This window comes from Labrus bergylta, chromosome 12, assembly GCF_963930695.1.
Source record: "Labrus bergylta chromosome 12, fLabBer1.1, whole genome shotgun sequence".
NCBI lineage: Eukaryota > Metazoa > Chordata > Actinopteri > Labriformes > Labridae > Labrus > Labrus bergylta.
Genome location: NC_089206.1, coordinates 468619 through 486732, shown reverse-complemented (window position 1 = coordinate 486732; position 18114 = coordinate 468619). Strand labels below are relative to the sequence as shown.

The 18114-nt window shown below is 45.1% G+C and overlaps 1 protein-coding gene across 2 annotated transcripts; it reads right to left on the bottom strand.

Annotated features, from left to right (window-relative positions):
- Positions 1–399: 399 nt before the first annotated feature.
- On the bottom strand, positions 400–14764 carry bcap31 (B cell receptor associated protein 31). 2 transcript variants are annotated; one of them, XM_020659675.3, is made up of 8 exons: positions 14603–14764; positions 13533–13635; positions 12065–12165; positions 11617–11761; positions 7780–7915; positions 2858–2984; positions 2672–2772; positions 400–2119 (listed from the first exon to the last, which is right to left on the bottom strand). In XM_020659675.3, the coding sequence occupies exons 2-8, from the start codon at positions 13622–13624 to the stop codon at positions 2093–2095; spliced, it is 729 nt and encodes a 242-aa protein (XP_020515331.1). In that variant the 5' UTR covers positions 13625–13635; positions 14603–14764; the 3' UTR covers positions 400–2092. The 2 variants fall into 2 exon arrangements, with proteins under 2 accessions (XP_020515331.1, XP_020515330.1); XM_020659674.3 differs by having other exon boundaries at positions 13533–13632; positions 14603–14763.
- Positions 14765–18114: the final 3350 nt, after the last annotated feature.

The following is an 18114-nucleotide window of genomic DNA, read 5'->3' as shown; positions in this document are numbered from 1 at the left end:
TCAGTGGACAGACAAAAGAAGATACCTGTAAACATTGTGGACGCTTCATTTGTGGTTTTATTTCAGATATAGTCCACCACAGATGAACCTTGTGAACAGCGCCCCCTGGAGTTTAACACAACTCAAACTACAAGTTCACTGCCTGTGAAAATGTCTACAAAACATGTGAAAGTGGAAAAAAAGAAGAAAACAACACGTGTATAAAAACAGAAAATGACCGAGGTTTGGTCTGAATGTTGCTGAATCGTTGAATCGCTTATCGTTAATTCAGCGTACAAAGTTTCTGCTCTTCCTAACCGAGTCTGAACATCGGGAATTAGGAGGAGAAAAACGTTCCAAAGCACATTTTGACTTTTTGTTTTTGCACAGCTCGTTTAATCAAAGCGTTGAAACTACAGATGCTCATCAAACATGTTTTATTCCTTCACTGCTGCATGCACCTTCACACACTCAGACAGGAAACAGTGTTTGTGTCACACACAAGTCAAAGAACTGAGGCCCAGATATTGAGTCTCTAGAAAATAAAATGTGTCATGTTTCACATCTCATCCTAATTCTGCAGAAATCTGATTTAAACGAAGTCGAGGACACGGCGATGCTCTCTGGTTTTTTTTTCTCCAGCAGATAAAAGATAATCATAGTCTGAAAGGCCAGAAAACAGCGAGATCATCGACCCCCCTACCTCACAAGAAACAAAACTATCTGAAGACGTGAAGCAGATATCAGCACACAGCAGAAAGAAGATTGTTGATTTTTACGTTACAAATCAACTCGATGCTAACCGTCGCTAAAGCAGAAATGAGGACGTCAAAAAAACAAGTTTCACTCCGAGTTCTCAGAAATAAAAGTTGTTTTTGTACGGAAGCCTGGAGCGGACATTAGGGGCGGGAATCTCAGGGTCACATTGCGCTGTACGTGGTGTCTCAGGGTAACGATATCACGATACTGTGATTCTATAATAAACAGACGATCATGAATGCATCACGATATCTGATGAACTAAAAAATATGAGCCTTGAAAAAGTTACCCAGCAGAATGAATGTTTTGATTTTTTTCTCCACATTTTCCCGACAATTGGCTTCTTCGTATTATTTGGCCCCTCAAGTCGCTCTCATTCCATTATTTTGTTCTGATTCTAACAACGAGTGAATGGATGGATGTATCAAAACGAGTCAAGAAGACGATATATCATCGGTATCGATTGTATCGATGTTGAGTCCCACCCCTAGCGGATGCACAGTCACACACGTTTTCCCGTGATAACGTGTAGATTTAATCGTTTTCTTGACAGATAGATCTCGGGGAACAGAATTGGACTTCCTGTTATGATAGCGATCTTGAGAAAAGGCTTCTGTAGTTTGGATACTTTTTAACCCTGATTTGAATCCATGATGTGCAACATTTACATTTTTTAGTTTCTGTTTTAATAACCAGATTTTGTCCCACACACCGTTTCTTCTCAGTTTTCCTGCGATGACGTGCAGATTTCGGTTGTTTTCTCGAGTGATTTATCTCGTGAAGCAGAAGTCGATACGTTGTGATGATAGCGATCTTAAGAAAACAGTTGAAACGTTCTCGTTATCACAGGAAAACAAAGTGGGAACAAAGTGTCTTTAGGGCTTCTTTAGTTTGGAGACTTGATCCATGATGTGAAACGTTTTCATGATTTCTTCATTTCATTCAGGAGTGCAAAGGAGTCTTTGGAACGAACTCGTTTTGTTCCTGCAGGAAAGAGTTCAGGAAGTGTTGTCTCTCCAGCAGCAGGAAACGGGGAATGATCAGAAACACCAACAAAAACTGAAAAATGTTTCCCAGAAAAAAACAAACAAACAAACAATCAGAAAAGTTTGAAGCAAACTCCCACAGTCACACAGACGTTTGACGGACAGCTGACGATCTTTTTTTCCTCTCCTGCTGAAGCTCCGATGAGTCTGACGAAAACATGAAAAGAACCAATCACAGCCCAGTGATGTAATCATAGGACAGGAAGTGACATCACATCTCTGAGCAGGACGGTGGCGTGGATTCTGGAGAGAGTTTTGCTGACGACGATGAGGACGATGAGAGAAGCTGGAAACCGTCTTGGTTCTTCTCAGTCAGATTTCTTGTCGCTGCTCGCCTGCAGACAGAGAACAGAAACAAACAGTGTGAGCGCCTCCTACAGGCTGCGGCGGTTATTACATCCAATCAGATTTTAGAAGTTACTGACAAAGGTTTTGGGTCGGGCTGCAGCCTGGAGACCTCTCGTCTCACGCCCCCTCATGTGATCTATTGGTGAATATTCCTGTGAAGTAGCAGCGAGACACAGCGGACCGGACGCCATCTTTTATTTTGATCATTACAAGCTTAAGGAGCTCAAAGGGGGCGTGGCTTCAGACCACCGAGACGAGAGCTCTTAGGACTTTTGTAGACGTTAGCCGGAGTCAGAAATCAGAATGTGTGGGGAACGAGGAGCGGGAAAAGGAGCCACAGGTCGGATTCGAACCCAGGAGGATATAACCTCCGTTCATGGGGCGCGTGCACCGACCACAAAGCTAACGGTGCCCAAATAAGGACTCCGTAACTCTGATGACGTATCATATCGTCGGTTAGCGCTCGTCTCCTCCGGCTGTGTGTGTGTGTGTGACTGTGTGTGTGTGTGTGTGTGTGTGTGTGACTGTGTGTGTGTTACCAGCAGTTTGCTGTGCTCCTCCAGCAGTCTGTCGTACTCCACCGTCAGATTCTCCGCCTGTGACTTCATCGCACGCACGTCGCTGTCAGACTTCTGCAGAGCTGCAGGAGAGAAAACAACAACAACCAATCAGAACGCAGCTCCTGATCTCACCTGAGGAGTGAGGACAGGAAGAGGTCTCCTCACCTTTCTTGGTGGTGGTCAGCTCCTCCTTCAGCGTCTTCACCTCCTCTTTCAGGTTCTTGTTCTCCTCCTGAGGTCCTGCTCCTTTCTTCCCGCCCTCGGGAACCTCCACGCCGGCGTCGCGCAGTTTCTGATTAAAAGACGACAAAGTCAGACAACGTGTAAAAAACCTCGCAGTCTCCATCTTCAAAGATGATTAGTGACCATCCAAAGATTTCTCAATACTGTCTAACTGCTGCGTCGTGATGTATTTCAAAGATAGAACCAATCACAAGACAGGAGGCGGGACATAACGTAGGGAGGAATTTGATTGGCGAATAAAGCAAAAGAATAAATGATGAAGTCGTGATATCTGTTTCCTGTTTTGATACTCGCTTTGAGATTCAGAGTGAATCCTTCAGGGAGGGTGACATCACTCCAACAGCTGCTCTGTCACTATTTTACACTGCAGCAACACATCCTGCGCTCTGATTGGCTGACAGCATCTGACTGTTTCACACTGTATATGGACCACACACACACACACACACACTTTCTCTCTCTCGCGTCCTCAGGTCGGTTTCACCCGGTCGTCATGGCTACGGTCAACTCTAAGCTTGTTTTCATCAAGGGTGGGGGAGAATCACTCCCATGATTCCCCGCCAGCATCCCCGTCATCTTTTGTTATTATTTTGATTGAGCGCCCCCTGGTGGCTGAATTCACGCACTGTTCCTTTAACGCTGAAAAGTCAGGGCTCTCTGATTTGATTCATCCGTTGGACCAGCTGCTGTTAACGAGAACGAGTTCACGCTCGGTAACGCTCGGTAACGCTCGGTAACGCTCGGTAACGCTCGGTAACGCTCGGCTCCTCTGACAGTAAAAGGTTATCCGACGTCCTTGGAAATCCAGAGATTCCCAACCTGGGGTTCGGGGCTCCTGTGTGAGGTCACCAGATGGATCAGACGGGTCGTGAGATGATTAATGACACAACGTTCTGTTGTCTAGTTTCTGCACAGTCTCCTTTTTTTAAATGACTTTTAAGATTTTTTAAAAAAGATTTTAAAGGAGAAGTATCATTTTACAGAAAACAACACGGGCACGTGTAAACTGACATTTTCTCGAGGAGGTCACTGAGCGGATCCCTCGTGTCGTCTCTGAGTGGCACGAGAGAAACAGGTGTGATCTTCAGACCTTTAGCGAAACTGGGTCGCTCGTTTTTACGGCTCTGAGATCTGAATCCAGCAGCACGAGTTTGTCTCAGGTTCAGGAGGTCACCAGGATCTGCATTCACACTGAAAACGACGGTTTCTTATTTAAATGTATGAACTTCAGCAGAAGAGGATTTATGTGTTTGTGAGGTTCAGTCTGTCTTTAATAAAACATGCTGACATCATCGATCCGTCTTCACAGACAAGACGTCCATATCGTTTAGTAAATGCTGTGAAACCCTCGTCAACAAACATCAGGCGGGCGAGGATCCTCAGAGAGCCGACTTAACAACCACAGAGACTGTCAGCTGTTTACATTAAGAGTCTCTAAACGCTCACACTGTAATTATAATTTATTAAAGATCATTTTATCTCTGACACACAACTTTACTTTTTTAATCTAATAAAGGCCCCGGGTCCGCCTGCCGTTTATTCCAGGCAGAGAAGCGCTGACTGTGCGCTCTGGAGAGTTTGCATGAAGCGCTGAGAAGGAAAGTGCTGCACGTCCGTCCTGTCTCCATGACAACAGTCTGTTGATAATGGGCGCTGTATGACCGACACTTCATTACTTTTCACTGCATGTTTTATATTTGAAACTGTTTATTTCCTGATCAGACACGAGCGAGGAGGACGAGGGTACAAGACACGATCTGTAGGAGGTTAAAACTACGGGGAATATCAAACATTTGGAAAAGAGCGGCGGGGACGTCATCAGCGTCTTTCTGAAAAGTTGAAACATCTTCAACTTGAGCACTCAGAGCGGTGGCACAAAAAAGATGGAGCACTGGGCAAAAAAGACGCTCGGTGCTGCATTTTTTCTGCTCCTTGAAAAAAGACGCTGGCATTCAGAAAAAACCGCTCGGTGGACACGGAGCCTTGAACATCAGTTTGAGTTTGATGTCTGTAAATTATATTCACACACACTCCTGAAGAATTAACGCCATGTTTGCACATTTAGAGGAATTCAGTCTCTTAAATATCTGATGAGAGTTATGAGGCCTTCACTGGAACATGTCAGAGTGTGTGACTACATGTGAAGAGACACACACGCACACACACACACACACTGCACGCTTGTGTCACCTTGACTGACAGCCTGCAGTGAAACTACAGCATCAGGTCAGAAATAGAGATGACACGTGTGTTTCCTGCAGGTCTGCAGCTACACACACACACACACACACACACACACACACACACACACAGTAACATAAGACTGTTCACATGTTTTCTCGACAGCTGCAGGAGTTAAAAGGTAATTTCAGAGTTTCAAGTTAACGAGGTAAAAAATAAAACTTAACATGTTTATATTGTTGAAAGATCAGAAAGAGTTATGCAATTGTTGAGTTTGTTTTTATCATAAATGTTCTTTTTCTTTTATTATCATTCAATCCATTTATCATTTAATTCATATAGTCATAACTACTTTTTTTGGCTTTTATATTTCCTGTCAGTCCTACACACACACCTGTGGTGCCTATGCACCTGTGAGGTCAGGATAACTGTGCCATACTTTGAGCAAAACCACATACGAGCTTGTAGGCGTATAGCGTTTCTGTGAATCTGCTTGATTCACATACTTCAAGCTAAAACCACATATGAACTTAGTATCACCTGTGTTATGAACTTGGTTGAACTTGGTATCAACTGTGGATGTATACTCACACCACGTGCATACATGAGTATGTATCACGTTTCTGTAAATATGAATTGTTGAGGTTTTACAGAATCTGAGACCGTCTGGCTATAAAAACGCTGGAAAAGCTGAGAGGGGTTCTCTCAGCTTTTACTTTTTACATTTTTACTTTTACTGTTTTGTATTTGCATTTGGAATATCATTTCAAGTTTTTTAATACATTTTCGGAAACTTTTTGAAATCATTTTCTGACTGAAGTCATTCACACCACAAAGACCTGAGTCTCTCTTAAGGACCCCGTGAACCTCAGGAGGTAAGCTTGAGCAGTCACACCACGGCACACTTCTACTGACTTTTACTACACACCTCATACACACCTAGCATCCTAGCAGGGGGAGTTCACAGTTATTCCCTCTCTGGGGGGTAATCTAGAGTCCTGTACCAGGGGTTATTCTTGAATCTAATTATTCTAGAAATGAATGTTAGGCAGATAATCCTAAGGCTGTGATTATAACAAGTCCTCTGTCCTCCAAAGGGTGTTAGAGGAGTCATTTTACATAGCTCCAGGTACTAGGAAAGAGGAGACTAGCGGCTGGTAGGGAGTGAGCTCTCATTTAGTTCTAGGAAACAGTAGACTAGTTAACTAATGTGTGGTGAGCTTCCGTTAGCTATAGTAAAGTTATTCACCCCTTTTTGCATGTCCAGGACATGTAACAGTATTTACACAACATGTCAACAAAATACATGTGTGTATGTGACTTCCTGTGCTCAGAGCCAAACAGAGGGATTTTACACTTCAGCATCGGCTTCATTTTTCAACACTGGAGGAAGGAGCCCAGAGTGTGTGTGTGTGTGTGTGTGTGTGTGTGTGTGAACTAGCTATTAAGAATGTACCACTCTGCCTATAATGTGCAAAAATAAAAAATGACAAAACCACCTCTCATCCATTATGTAAAATATAGATAACACAGACTACTGAGTGACTCCAGGATCCACCAATAGAGACTGAAGGCCAGGTCAGCTGATTGCACGTTCTGCCTGGAAATAAACAAACTGCAACACTTTCTCAACGTCACTGCACCTTCCTGTGATACCGCCGTTCTGTCAGTAATTATTTTAGCTACAGCATCAACGTTTCTTTCATAAGCGCCCATGCACGCACGTGTGTCACAGTTGAAAGGGCAGCAGACAACTTCACCGCCGTCACTCCACAACCACCGCCGCCCTCATTCATGCACGGCCTGCTCCTGAAGTGTGGACAACAGGAATACAAAGGAGAAATCCTTCCTGCATCTTATCCCATATGCTGTTTTTAAAGTGCCTTGAGATAACACTTGTTATTTGTATAGAGCCGATTCATAATGATTGACTCCCACGAGTGCGCTCACTACGCTCACACACGGTTTGCAGCGCAGGTTTTCACTAATAACAAACTTGTTTGTTAAAACGGTTTTCAAACCGCCGTGTGTTTCACGGCACTGAAACTTTCTCTCTCTCTTCACACTCTGAAGACAACTTTCTGTTTCTTTATGATTCAGTTGCACACTGCGGTCTGTGTGTGTGTGTGCAGAGGAACAGACCGACATCAGATCAGACAGAGATCAGCAAAGCCACCTTAAAAAAAGTTGCTGACAGAACTTCCTATAATACACAACAACCCACTGTGTGTGTGTGTGTGTGTGTGTGTGTGTGTGTGTGTGTGTGTGTGTGTGTGTGTGTGTGTGTGTGTGTGTGTGTGTGTGACTGTCACATGCAGATGAAGCAATCTCTCCTTTTAGCAGCAGACGACTCGGTGATCTCTTCACCCTGAACAAACCCAGGTCAGATTACCGCAAAAACTATGTGAGAGGGTGGCCGTGTGTGTGTTTGTGCACATTGTGAATGAGACACGCTGTGTCACTCTATGAATACTTCCAGTGTTTGCCTGAGCAGCTGCAGGTCAGTGCTGCCCCCCGCAGGCCAACAGCACAAACAGCAGTGTCTCAAATGTTAAACACAAATTAGTTTCTGTCTCTTTTTCTGAAGATTCATCACAAACAGAAACACACACACTGTTACCTTTCTGTGTGTGTATGTTAATAAGTGTGTGTGTGTGTATCACCTCCTGCAGCAGCTCGTTGTCCTCCATGTACTTCTTGGCGGCGTTGCTGGCGCCCTCCGCCTGCTTCTTGAAGGCTTCGTTTGACGCCATGAGTGTGGCCTGCTGGGAGAGCAGAGTGGCCAGACGACGCAGTAACCTGCCCACACACACACAAAGACGTGTGGTCAGTGAGGTCACAGAAAAACAGGACATTTTGCACAGCACGTTTACTCTGATGTTTTCCAGCTCTAAAGGAGTTTTTTTATTCAGAAATGCCCCCGATGATGTCATCAGGGTGAATCCTGTTGCTGTCTCAATTACGCATTTCTGTGATTTCCAACTGACCATTGATGAAATCTTCATGAAGCAACTCTGTATTGTTTCAGATGTGTCTGTCGTCCTTTTCCTCTTTAACCCTCAGTCATCACTTTACTCTGAAGTCACCAAGGACAAACATGTCCATGCCAAAAAGCTGATATAGAAATAGAACAAATTAATATTTTTTTCTACTTTAATTTTGCATAAATCTCTTAAACAACTCCAGTCCTGCTCAAAATGTTATTATATTATTATCAGGAATGTAACCCTTTAAATGCCAGTTTGATTACATGATTCTGGCATTTAAAGGGTTCAATTCCTGATAATTATTCAACATTTGATCGTGAAAAATAAAATGTGCATTCCAAAGTTTGTCAAGAGAGAGACTTTCTTACAAGAAATGTGTGCCATGTGCTCTAACAGACAAAATGATGACCAGATGAAGAGGAAACATTTGACCAAATGGACAAAACTGTAGTGATGGGTTCAATCACACTGTTATTATTTTGAACACAACTGTACATTAGTGTCTTATTATATCATCTGTCTCACACACACACACACACACACACACACACACACACACACACACACACACACACACACACACACACACACACACACACACACACACACACACACACACACACACACACACACACACACACACACACACAGAGAGAGAGTTACCCCTGACATTTCCTGGCTGAGGTGTGTGTGTTGTACGTGTTGTGCATGCTGTGATGTCATGGCTGCTCAAAGCAGGGGGGCAGGCGGGGTAGGGGGGGCAACTGTAAGGGGCAAAAATATAACTGCCCCTACCCGATGGTCTGCAGAGAGGTCAGATTAAAGGAGCAGTGCTCTGTTTTTTGACTTGTTTTCAGAGCTGCTTCTATGATTTAATCTCTTGTTCAGGTGACCCCCCCCCCCCCCTCGGTCTTTAAGTCACTCTGTACCAGACAATTCTGTGCCAAATATGGCCGTCCTGAAATAATCTGATCAGCTGCCTTGCTCCTCAGAGTTTCCATAAACTCGCGCTCCAGGTCATAGTCTCCCCGTCTCAGCAGGTTGTGTGTGCAGGGCTCGGTCTAAATGCTGGAACACTTCCTCCTGCAGTCTGTGTTTCAGCAGCTGCTACATCACATGCTGCACGGCTGCTGTGAGTCACCGAGCAGCTGCTGCTGAACGCTACAGCACACACACCGATCACACACACTACTGCCCCCTGCAGGCCACACAGCACACACACACTACTGCCCCCTGCAGGCCACACAGCACACACACCGATCACACACACTACTGCCCCCTGCAGGCCACACAGCACGCACACACCGATCACACACACTACTGCCCCCTGCAGGCCACACAGCACGCACACACCGATCACACACACTACTGCCCCCTGCAGGCCACACAGCACGCACACACTACTGCCCCCTGCAGGCCACACAGCACGCACACACCGATCACACACACTACTGCCCCCTGCAGGCCACACAGCACGCACACACTACTGCCCCCTGCAGGCCACACAGCACGCACACACCGATCACACACACTACTGCCCCCTGCAGGCCGCACAGCACACACACCGATCACACACACTACTGCCCCCTGCAGGCCGCACAGCACACACACCGATCACACACACTACTGCCCCCTGCAGGCCACACAGCACGCACACACCGATCACACACACTACTGCCCCCTGCAGGCCACACAGCACGCACACACCGATCACACACACTACTGCCCCCTGCAGGCCGCACAGCACGCACACACCGATCACACACACTACTGCCCCCTGCAGGCCGCACAGCACACACACCGATCACACACACTACTGCCCCCTGCAGGCCACACAGCACACACACCGATCACACACACTACTGCCCCCTGCAGGCCGCACAGCACACACACCGATCACACACACTACTGCCCCCTGCAGGCCACACAGCACACACACCGATCACACACACTACTGCCCCCTGCAGGCCGCACAGCACACACACCGATCACACACACTACTGCCCCCTGCAGGCCGCACAGCACACACACCGATCACACACACTACTGCCCCCTGCAGGCCACACAGCACACACACCGATCACACACACTACTGCCCCCTGCAGGCCACACAGCACACACACCGATCACACACACTACTGCCCCCTGCAGGCCGCACAGCACACACACCGATCACACACACTACTGCCCCCTGCAGGCCGCACAGCACACACACACCGATCACACACACTACTGCCCCCTGCAGGCCGCACAGCACACACACCGATCACACACACTACTGCCCCCTGCAGGCCGCACAGCACACACACACCGATCACACACACTACTGCCCCCTGCAGGCCGCACAGCACGCACACACTACTGCCCCCTGCAGGCCACACAGCACGCACACACTACTGCCCCCTGCAGGCCACACAGCACGCACACACTACTGCCCCCTGCAGGCCACACAGCACACACACCTTTTCACCTACCTGCCACTTTGATTGTAATAATTTACGTCATTACATAACACTGCTCAGTAAAATCTGAAATCTAAAAAGCTTATAGTATATATAAATCTGCTGCAGGAAGTGAAGAGCAGGAAGTGACCATATTTTGAGGATTTTGCTTTTATGATCCATCTTATCTTTCTTACGCATGGTGCTCCTCTTCCTGCCTTTATGTTCTGTATCTATCTGCTGACAGGTCACTAGCTGGTGTTTGCAGACTGACCTGGCGATGGTTAACAACAGAGGGGTTTGTTATGTGAGCTGGTTCAGGAATCACCTGCATGTGTGAACTTGTACTCGTCTGTCTGCACGTTCCCTAACAGCAGACGCCAGCAGTGGGCATCAAGGATTACACAGTGATGTCATCGTCAAACCCCCAGGAAGTCCGCCGGCCTTTGAAGCCAATTTGACATGGTGGCCAGACCTGGTATTGCAGCGTCAAGTGACGCCATTGGCCCGAAAAATACTTTAAGAGCTCACATCAGGAAAGAGACTTCTATAAATCAGCCGACCATTTTTTTAAACCCTTCTTATAATCAGTGAGTCCTAAAAGTTGTAAAGTTTATAAGTTGAGATTTCAGTCGTCTCTCGAGGTGCTGTCACATCCCTCGCTCGAGTGTTTGATGTTGTCTCCACCGTCGAGGAATTAAAATAAAATTATTGTCTTTGAGTTTTGTTCTGCAGTGAAATCAGTCGGAAAGTTTTTAGACTTTCAGCCTGACAACCAGCTCGTCTGAAACCAATCAGATTTAACCATGTCTGACCTTCTGAGGGGTCAGCCAATTAGAGATCAAGACAGTTTAACACCTCTGGACGTCGTCAAATCAGGATCAAGCTACAGGATTTACACAGAACAACCACTGTGTGTTTGTATGTGATACCGACTGTGACACACAGCTGCTCATTCTTTCCATTCGACTGTAAAAAACCCCCTCTGCTTTTAGATCAGTGTGTGTGTGTGTGTGTGTGTGTGTGTGTGTGTGTGTGTGTGTGTGTGTGTGTGTGTGTGTGTGTGTCTCACAGGCAGAGCAGCAGGGCGAAGCCGGCGATGTACTCGTTCCTCTGAGCTCTGAACAGCTTCATGTGGATGTGTTCGATGGCGGTCGGGTTGTTGGTGAGGTCGACTTTCTCCGTCACGCTGTACTTCCTCACCTCACGGAAAGCATCTACACACACACACACACACACACACACACAAAGTGTTAATGTATCCACAACATCGAGCTCTTGAAAGTCTTTAAACATTTTTTTTATAAAAAACTTATTTTATTTCTAAATTCCAGACTCGAGCACACATCTGTAAATCACTGGCGCTAAATTTGTGAGTTTTTAAACACAGTGTGTGTGTGTGTGTGTGTGTGTGTGTGTGTGTGTGTGTGTGTGTGTGTGTGTGTGTGTGTGTGTGTGTATCTTGGCGTTATCATGTATCCCACAAGCGCTCGGGTTTGGTTCAGTAAACCCTGACGTACCGATGAGCAGGAAGACGAGGATGGCGATGGCCACCATGAACGAGGTGTTTCCATAGAGAGCGATGGTCTGAATGAGACGAGACTTAAAGATCTTATTCCACCTGCAGGGTTCAGAAACACAACACCACATTTAAATACAGAATATAATAACCACTGACTGCAGCACAGCAGATACAGATACAGGACAGCACTGCTCAGTAAACCTGGAGCTGTGGCGCCACCTACAGGCTGAGCAGAAAACACACAGCTGAGTTTACAGGACAAAATGAAACTGAAGAGAAGAAAGATGTGAAACAGAATATAGAACATTTAAAATGTATGGAGTCATAACAGTGCCATAGAAAAATAAATCATTAGTTAAAAAAGTAAAAACTTAACATATGAATTATTTAAACACAAGCCGGTTAAAGGTATCTTACTCTCTGATCATTAAGGAAACATGTTGAAGTGCTGGCTTCTCTGACAACAATGCAGCAGCCAGTATGTCCTCCTTCTAACTTTAGATTCTGCTCCTGAATGCTCTGGATTTGTTTGGACCAGAGAAGGTAGGCACTTTTAAGACACACCCCCACACGGCCGTTTTGGACGCCCCTCAGTTTGTCAGATATGAGAGCAGTTATCAGGTCAACAGGTGTTGCAGTGATGGAAGCGGTCAAGAGAAGTGGTTCAGATAGAAGTGATTGTACCCGACCTAAAAAGCCTCTGCATGTTTCTAATAAGCTCCACGAGCAGAAACGTGCTCAAACTAGGATCAATATTGGAGATGCTTTTGAAAAATGGAGAGAGGTTAGAACACAGAAAGGTTTACAGACCCATGCAGAGCTGGATAAACACTGAAGCTTCAGAGTCCACCACATGGTGACCTGAGTGAGAGGAGGGGGGGGGGGGGGAGACAGCTCTCTATGATGTTTAGAATTTGGAGTGCAGTACCCATTTTAACCACTAGGGGTCAGAGCTACATACTGCTCCTTTAAATGTCTCTCATCAGTTTCCTGGTTTTAAGTGAGAATGTTTGGAGATAAAAACACGCCAACGTGGCCTCTGATATCAGTGAAGTCTCTGTCTGAGTTCATCACAGCTGATTAGGTTTTCAGTCAGGAGGTCTGATCACTTTACCTCTGACTCTCACACACAGAGAGAGCTGCTCTGTTCCTCACTGATCACTCAATAACCAGAACTTTATGCTTCTTCAGCTCGTACATGCTCAGTTACTTTCCAGTTGAGCGACCATCTTGTCTTCATTATAAATAACTTTAACGTGTGTTTGATAACTGAGGGATCAACTTAATAAATGTGTTTATATTTATATCTTTCTCAACAGACAGAACTTAGATCTGAAGCCAGATATCAGCTGATATATTCAATATCACATTTTCTCTCTTCCTAATATTGATATCAGTCCGGCCCTACAAACACTTAACCTTTGTGTCTCCTTCACTCGCGAGCAGCTGGACAGGTGAGCACTGACCTCTTAGGTGAGATGAAGGGGATGCAGAGCAGCAGAACGAAGAAGACCTCAACGTACAGGAAGGTGGCGACCGCTGTCCACTGCAGACTCATCCTGACTCCTGCTGAAACACAAACCAGGGGTCAAAAAAAACTAAAATTAGTGTGACATGTGGGCGGCTGAGGCTCAGGTGGGGTTCGATACCCGGCTCCTGCAGCAACATATCCGCTGTGTCATTGGGCGAGACACTTAACCTCGAATTCCTCCCGCTGCTTTGATTAGTTACTTGTGATGCACAGCGGCCTCTACCATCAGGGTGTGACGGCGCTGTGAGAAGACCTAAAGTCCAAATGTCTGAGGACGAGGAGGGATACATGTTGTGATGTCAATCATTAAATCAATCATGTTGTCCAATCAGATTGCTCGGTCATATCACTTTTTCTCATCAAAATCCAAAAGGTTGTCCTGACAGCTGTTCGAGGGGGCGTGGCCACTCAGAGCAGCTGCAACATGAAGCTGACGTCACACCACAAACACTCAATTTAACTGAACATTTATCATGTTTTTAACATTTTAAACACAAATAAAGTGATAAGAAAAGAGGTATGACGTCAAAACAAACTCGATTTTTAAACAGTTTGTGACACTTTGTAAAGCTGTGCAGCAGAAAGAGAACAGACACAAGAACAGAAAAGTGAATTATGAGATAAGCAGCGAAACATCTGTCAGAGAAACATCCAGGTAATAGTCTGTTCCTGTGATAACAGCTAAACCACAGTAATCTGACGTCACCTGTTTCACTGTAATTAAGTTATACTAAAGTTACAGCAGATTACGTCACCTCTAGTTTCTGACATAATGCAGGAACACTCAGTTCTGTCCTGAGGTTAGCATGTTAGCTTAGCATCCCTGTGTATCCCTGCACTGGTGTTAGCATGTTAGCTTAGCATCCCTGTGTATCCCTGCACTGGAGTTAGCATGTTAGCTAGTTTTAGGCTCCGTCTACATCCCGGGAAAGTTTTTGTTTTTTTTAGCTCAGACTTCTTGTTAAACACAAACTGCGTCACGTTCACAGGAGGCACGAGACTCACCTGTGATTATTCCACGAGCACAAACTCAGAGAGCATCAAAGTCCACGCCGCTTGTTGAGCTTTGAACTCTTTAAGTTAGCGTGTTAGCTTAGCCTTCCTGATTTTGAACACGTCCTGCTTCCGGTGTTAAAATGCCAGCTCATCGCGATGCCGGCACGTGATTGGATGAACTCAGATAAATGGGCGGGGTCGTCAAGAGACAGCTCATGACGTCACATCCTTTATTTATCGTTTTCTAACAAACAGGCTTTAAAACCGTTTCACTAATTACTCCAGCGGCATGTTTAGACTTTTACTAAAAAGTGTGGCTCTGTTTCCGCTTCCTGTTTGGTGCTGAGTCCCTCCTCTTTGGGAAAGTCTATCTGTGGCTTCCTCACGTTTATCTAGCCGCAGCTCTCTCTCCTGACCAGCAGAGGGAGACACTGTCTGCAGTAAACGATCTCTGTACTTTAACGGACCTGCGTGAAGAGGCAAAGAGCACCAGGGAAAGTGAAGACGTCTCACTCTGACTGGTTTCCAGAAACCAAACATCAACAGTTGCTCTCTCTGTCTCTCTGTGGTCGTTACTCTCTGGTTACTGGTCAGACTGGTTGTGTTTCCACCCTAAATTATTCATGACGAACGGTCAGATTAGAAGATAGAATGACTTCATGGATCAATGGAAAGAAGTGACTGTTATATTATAACAGGAGGAGTCACGGGGTGAATATGTGAAATGATTGATAAATGTTTTGGTGAATAAAATGGGATGTCAAATGTGGAAAGAAAAGGAAACAAGGAAAGGAAATAAGGACAGGGCAGGAAGGAACAGACAAGAGAGCAAAGGAAAGGAAACAATGTGACTGAAGGAAACATGGTAGGAAAGGAAATAAAGAAATTAACAGATGTGAAAATGTAAATAAGGAGAAGGAGACAATGGAAGCGACGAAAGGGGGAGATAAACAAGATTTCAGGAAATGTGAAATAGGTAAGGAAACAAGGTGACCAAAGTAAAGGAGAGGTGGAGAGGAGAGGAAACAAGAGAAAGGGTATAAGAAAAGGAAAGAGAGGGAAGGAAAGGAAACAAGGAAAGAGATTAATAAGGAGACAGGAGAGGAGCATAAAAGACATGATGGGATGGTAGTTGAGGAGAGAGGAGGGGTGGAGAGTAGGGGAGAGGAAACAAGCAGAGGAAAGGAGACAGGAACAGATAAAAGAACAGAAGACGGGAAAATATCGGAGATTGGAGGAGAGAATTCAATTCAAATTCAATTCAAAAATCTTTATTTGTCCCCGGGGGGCAATTCAAAGGCACACAGAGCAGTAAATTAACAACAGTGCAAGTAAACAAAACATTATAACCTAAATAGAAAGTGTCAATTTAAAAACAACTTAAAGCTTAAACTTAACTTAAAAATACAAAATATAAAAGATTAGATATAAGTGGACAGTGATCGGACTAACAGATGTAAACAGATGTAAACAGAACTATGTGCAGTAAAGGAGAAATAAATATATATATACAGAGCTATGTGCAGGTAGGCAAATACTAAATGATAAGTTAATAAGGTGAATAATGGAACAACAGAACTAATATAAACAATATAACTGTAAAGGTAAGAATTAGATAAATAAAGTGACCGTAGTGATGGATAAGAAACATCAGGAATAAATTAACCAGAACTGTATGAATACTGACATAGAATAAAGTGATGTAGTGCATGAGACCAGGAGGTACGAAGGAAAGGAAATGATAAAAGAGGAAAGGAGTGTAGTAAAACGTAGGTGAGGTTTGGAGGTTGGTAGGATGAGAGGAGAAGAAAGAATGGTGAAGGAGGGAGGAGAAGATGGAAAAAGGGGGGTGGGAATAAATCAGATGTGGAAAAGGGAAAGGAAAGGAGATAAGAGGCAGGAAAAGGAAAGGAAAGGAAATAAAGATGATGAGAGGAAACAATCTAAGGTGAGGAGGGAGAAGGAAAGGAAAGGAAACAAAACAAAGGAAAGGAAAGGAAAGCTAAGAGAGAAAAGGATATAGGAAATAAGGACTAGAGAATAATAGAATATTAAAAAAGGAGACAAAAGGGTTGAAAGGAAAAAGGAAACAAAAAATGAATACATGTAATGTATACACACTTTTCTCACTCTCTAGACGCCTCAAGATCCCATAAAGATAGAAAGATAAGACCACACACACACACACACACGCACGCACACACACACAAAACACACATGGTTCATAAAAATGTCAACGCTCATAAAGACTTTTTATCTCTCGCTCTGTCTCTGTTTTTATGTTTTCTTCTTCTTCCCTCACTATAACTCCCCTCCTCCCCCCCTCCCTGCTCCCCCCCTTCTCACCTCTCCTCCCCCCTCCCTCCTCCCTCCCTCCCCCCCCCCCTTCTCACCTCTCCTCCCTTCCTCCGACTCCCGTCCCTCCTCCCACCCTCCCAGTCGTCCTAAATCACACATTAAACCTCGTTTAAAGGCTTCCCTCCGGTCGCCGGGCGGATCAGAGACAGACAGAGGTAACAGGGCCCCTGAATGGCTGCTGGCATTTTCAGAGTGGCCAATAAAAATGCAAATAAAAGTGCAATTTTTTAAAAAGCAGCAGCTGAGGCGAGCGTCAGAGCGATGGAGGGATGAATTAGTCATGATTGCTAACACACACACACACGAATACACACACTGCTTGTACGCAGTGGTGTGTGTGAGGTTGTACTGTAACTGTAAGTGTACTACTGAGTCACCTCATTAAGCTCACTCAAAGAGGCCACGCCCCCTAATTATACATCCCTTTAAGCTGTAATATAATGTAAACAGGTGAGTTGTATAAACATTCAGCCCGAACAGTTGAAGAGAGAAATGAGATCTAGAGACACAAACTGTTCTTTTACCAGGATGAAAACATGTTTATTTTAACATAGAGCTCTATGGGGACTGACTCACTGCAGGAGACAGACTCTAGTGGACACTGGAGGAACTGCAGCTGTAAAGTTAGACATTTTAACATGGAGCTCTATGGGGACTGACTCACTGCAGGAGACAGACTCTAGTGGACACTGGAGGAACTGCAGCTGTAAAGTTAGACATTTTAACATGGGGCTCTATGGGGACTGACTCACTGCAGGAGACAGACTCTAGTGGACACTGGAGGAACTGCACCTGTAAAGTTAGACATTTTAACATAGAGCTCTATGGAGACTGACTCACTGCAGGAGACAGACTCTAGTGGACACTGGAGGAACTGCAGCTGTAAAGTTAGACATTTTAACATGGGGATCTATGGGGACTGACTCACTGCAGGAGACAGACTCTAGTGGACACTGGAGGAACTGCAGCTGTAAAGTTAGACATTTTAACATAGAGCTCTATGGGGACTGACTCACTGCAGGAGACAGACTCTAGTGGACACTGGAGGAACTGCAGTCACACTTCAGTAGAGTTTCTGAAACCTCACTGCTTGGCAGTTATAGTTCAGACTGAAAGCTCAGCTGAATTGTTTTTGGAGTGGGGATAAAGTGAGGATAGTAAAC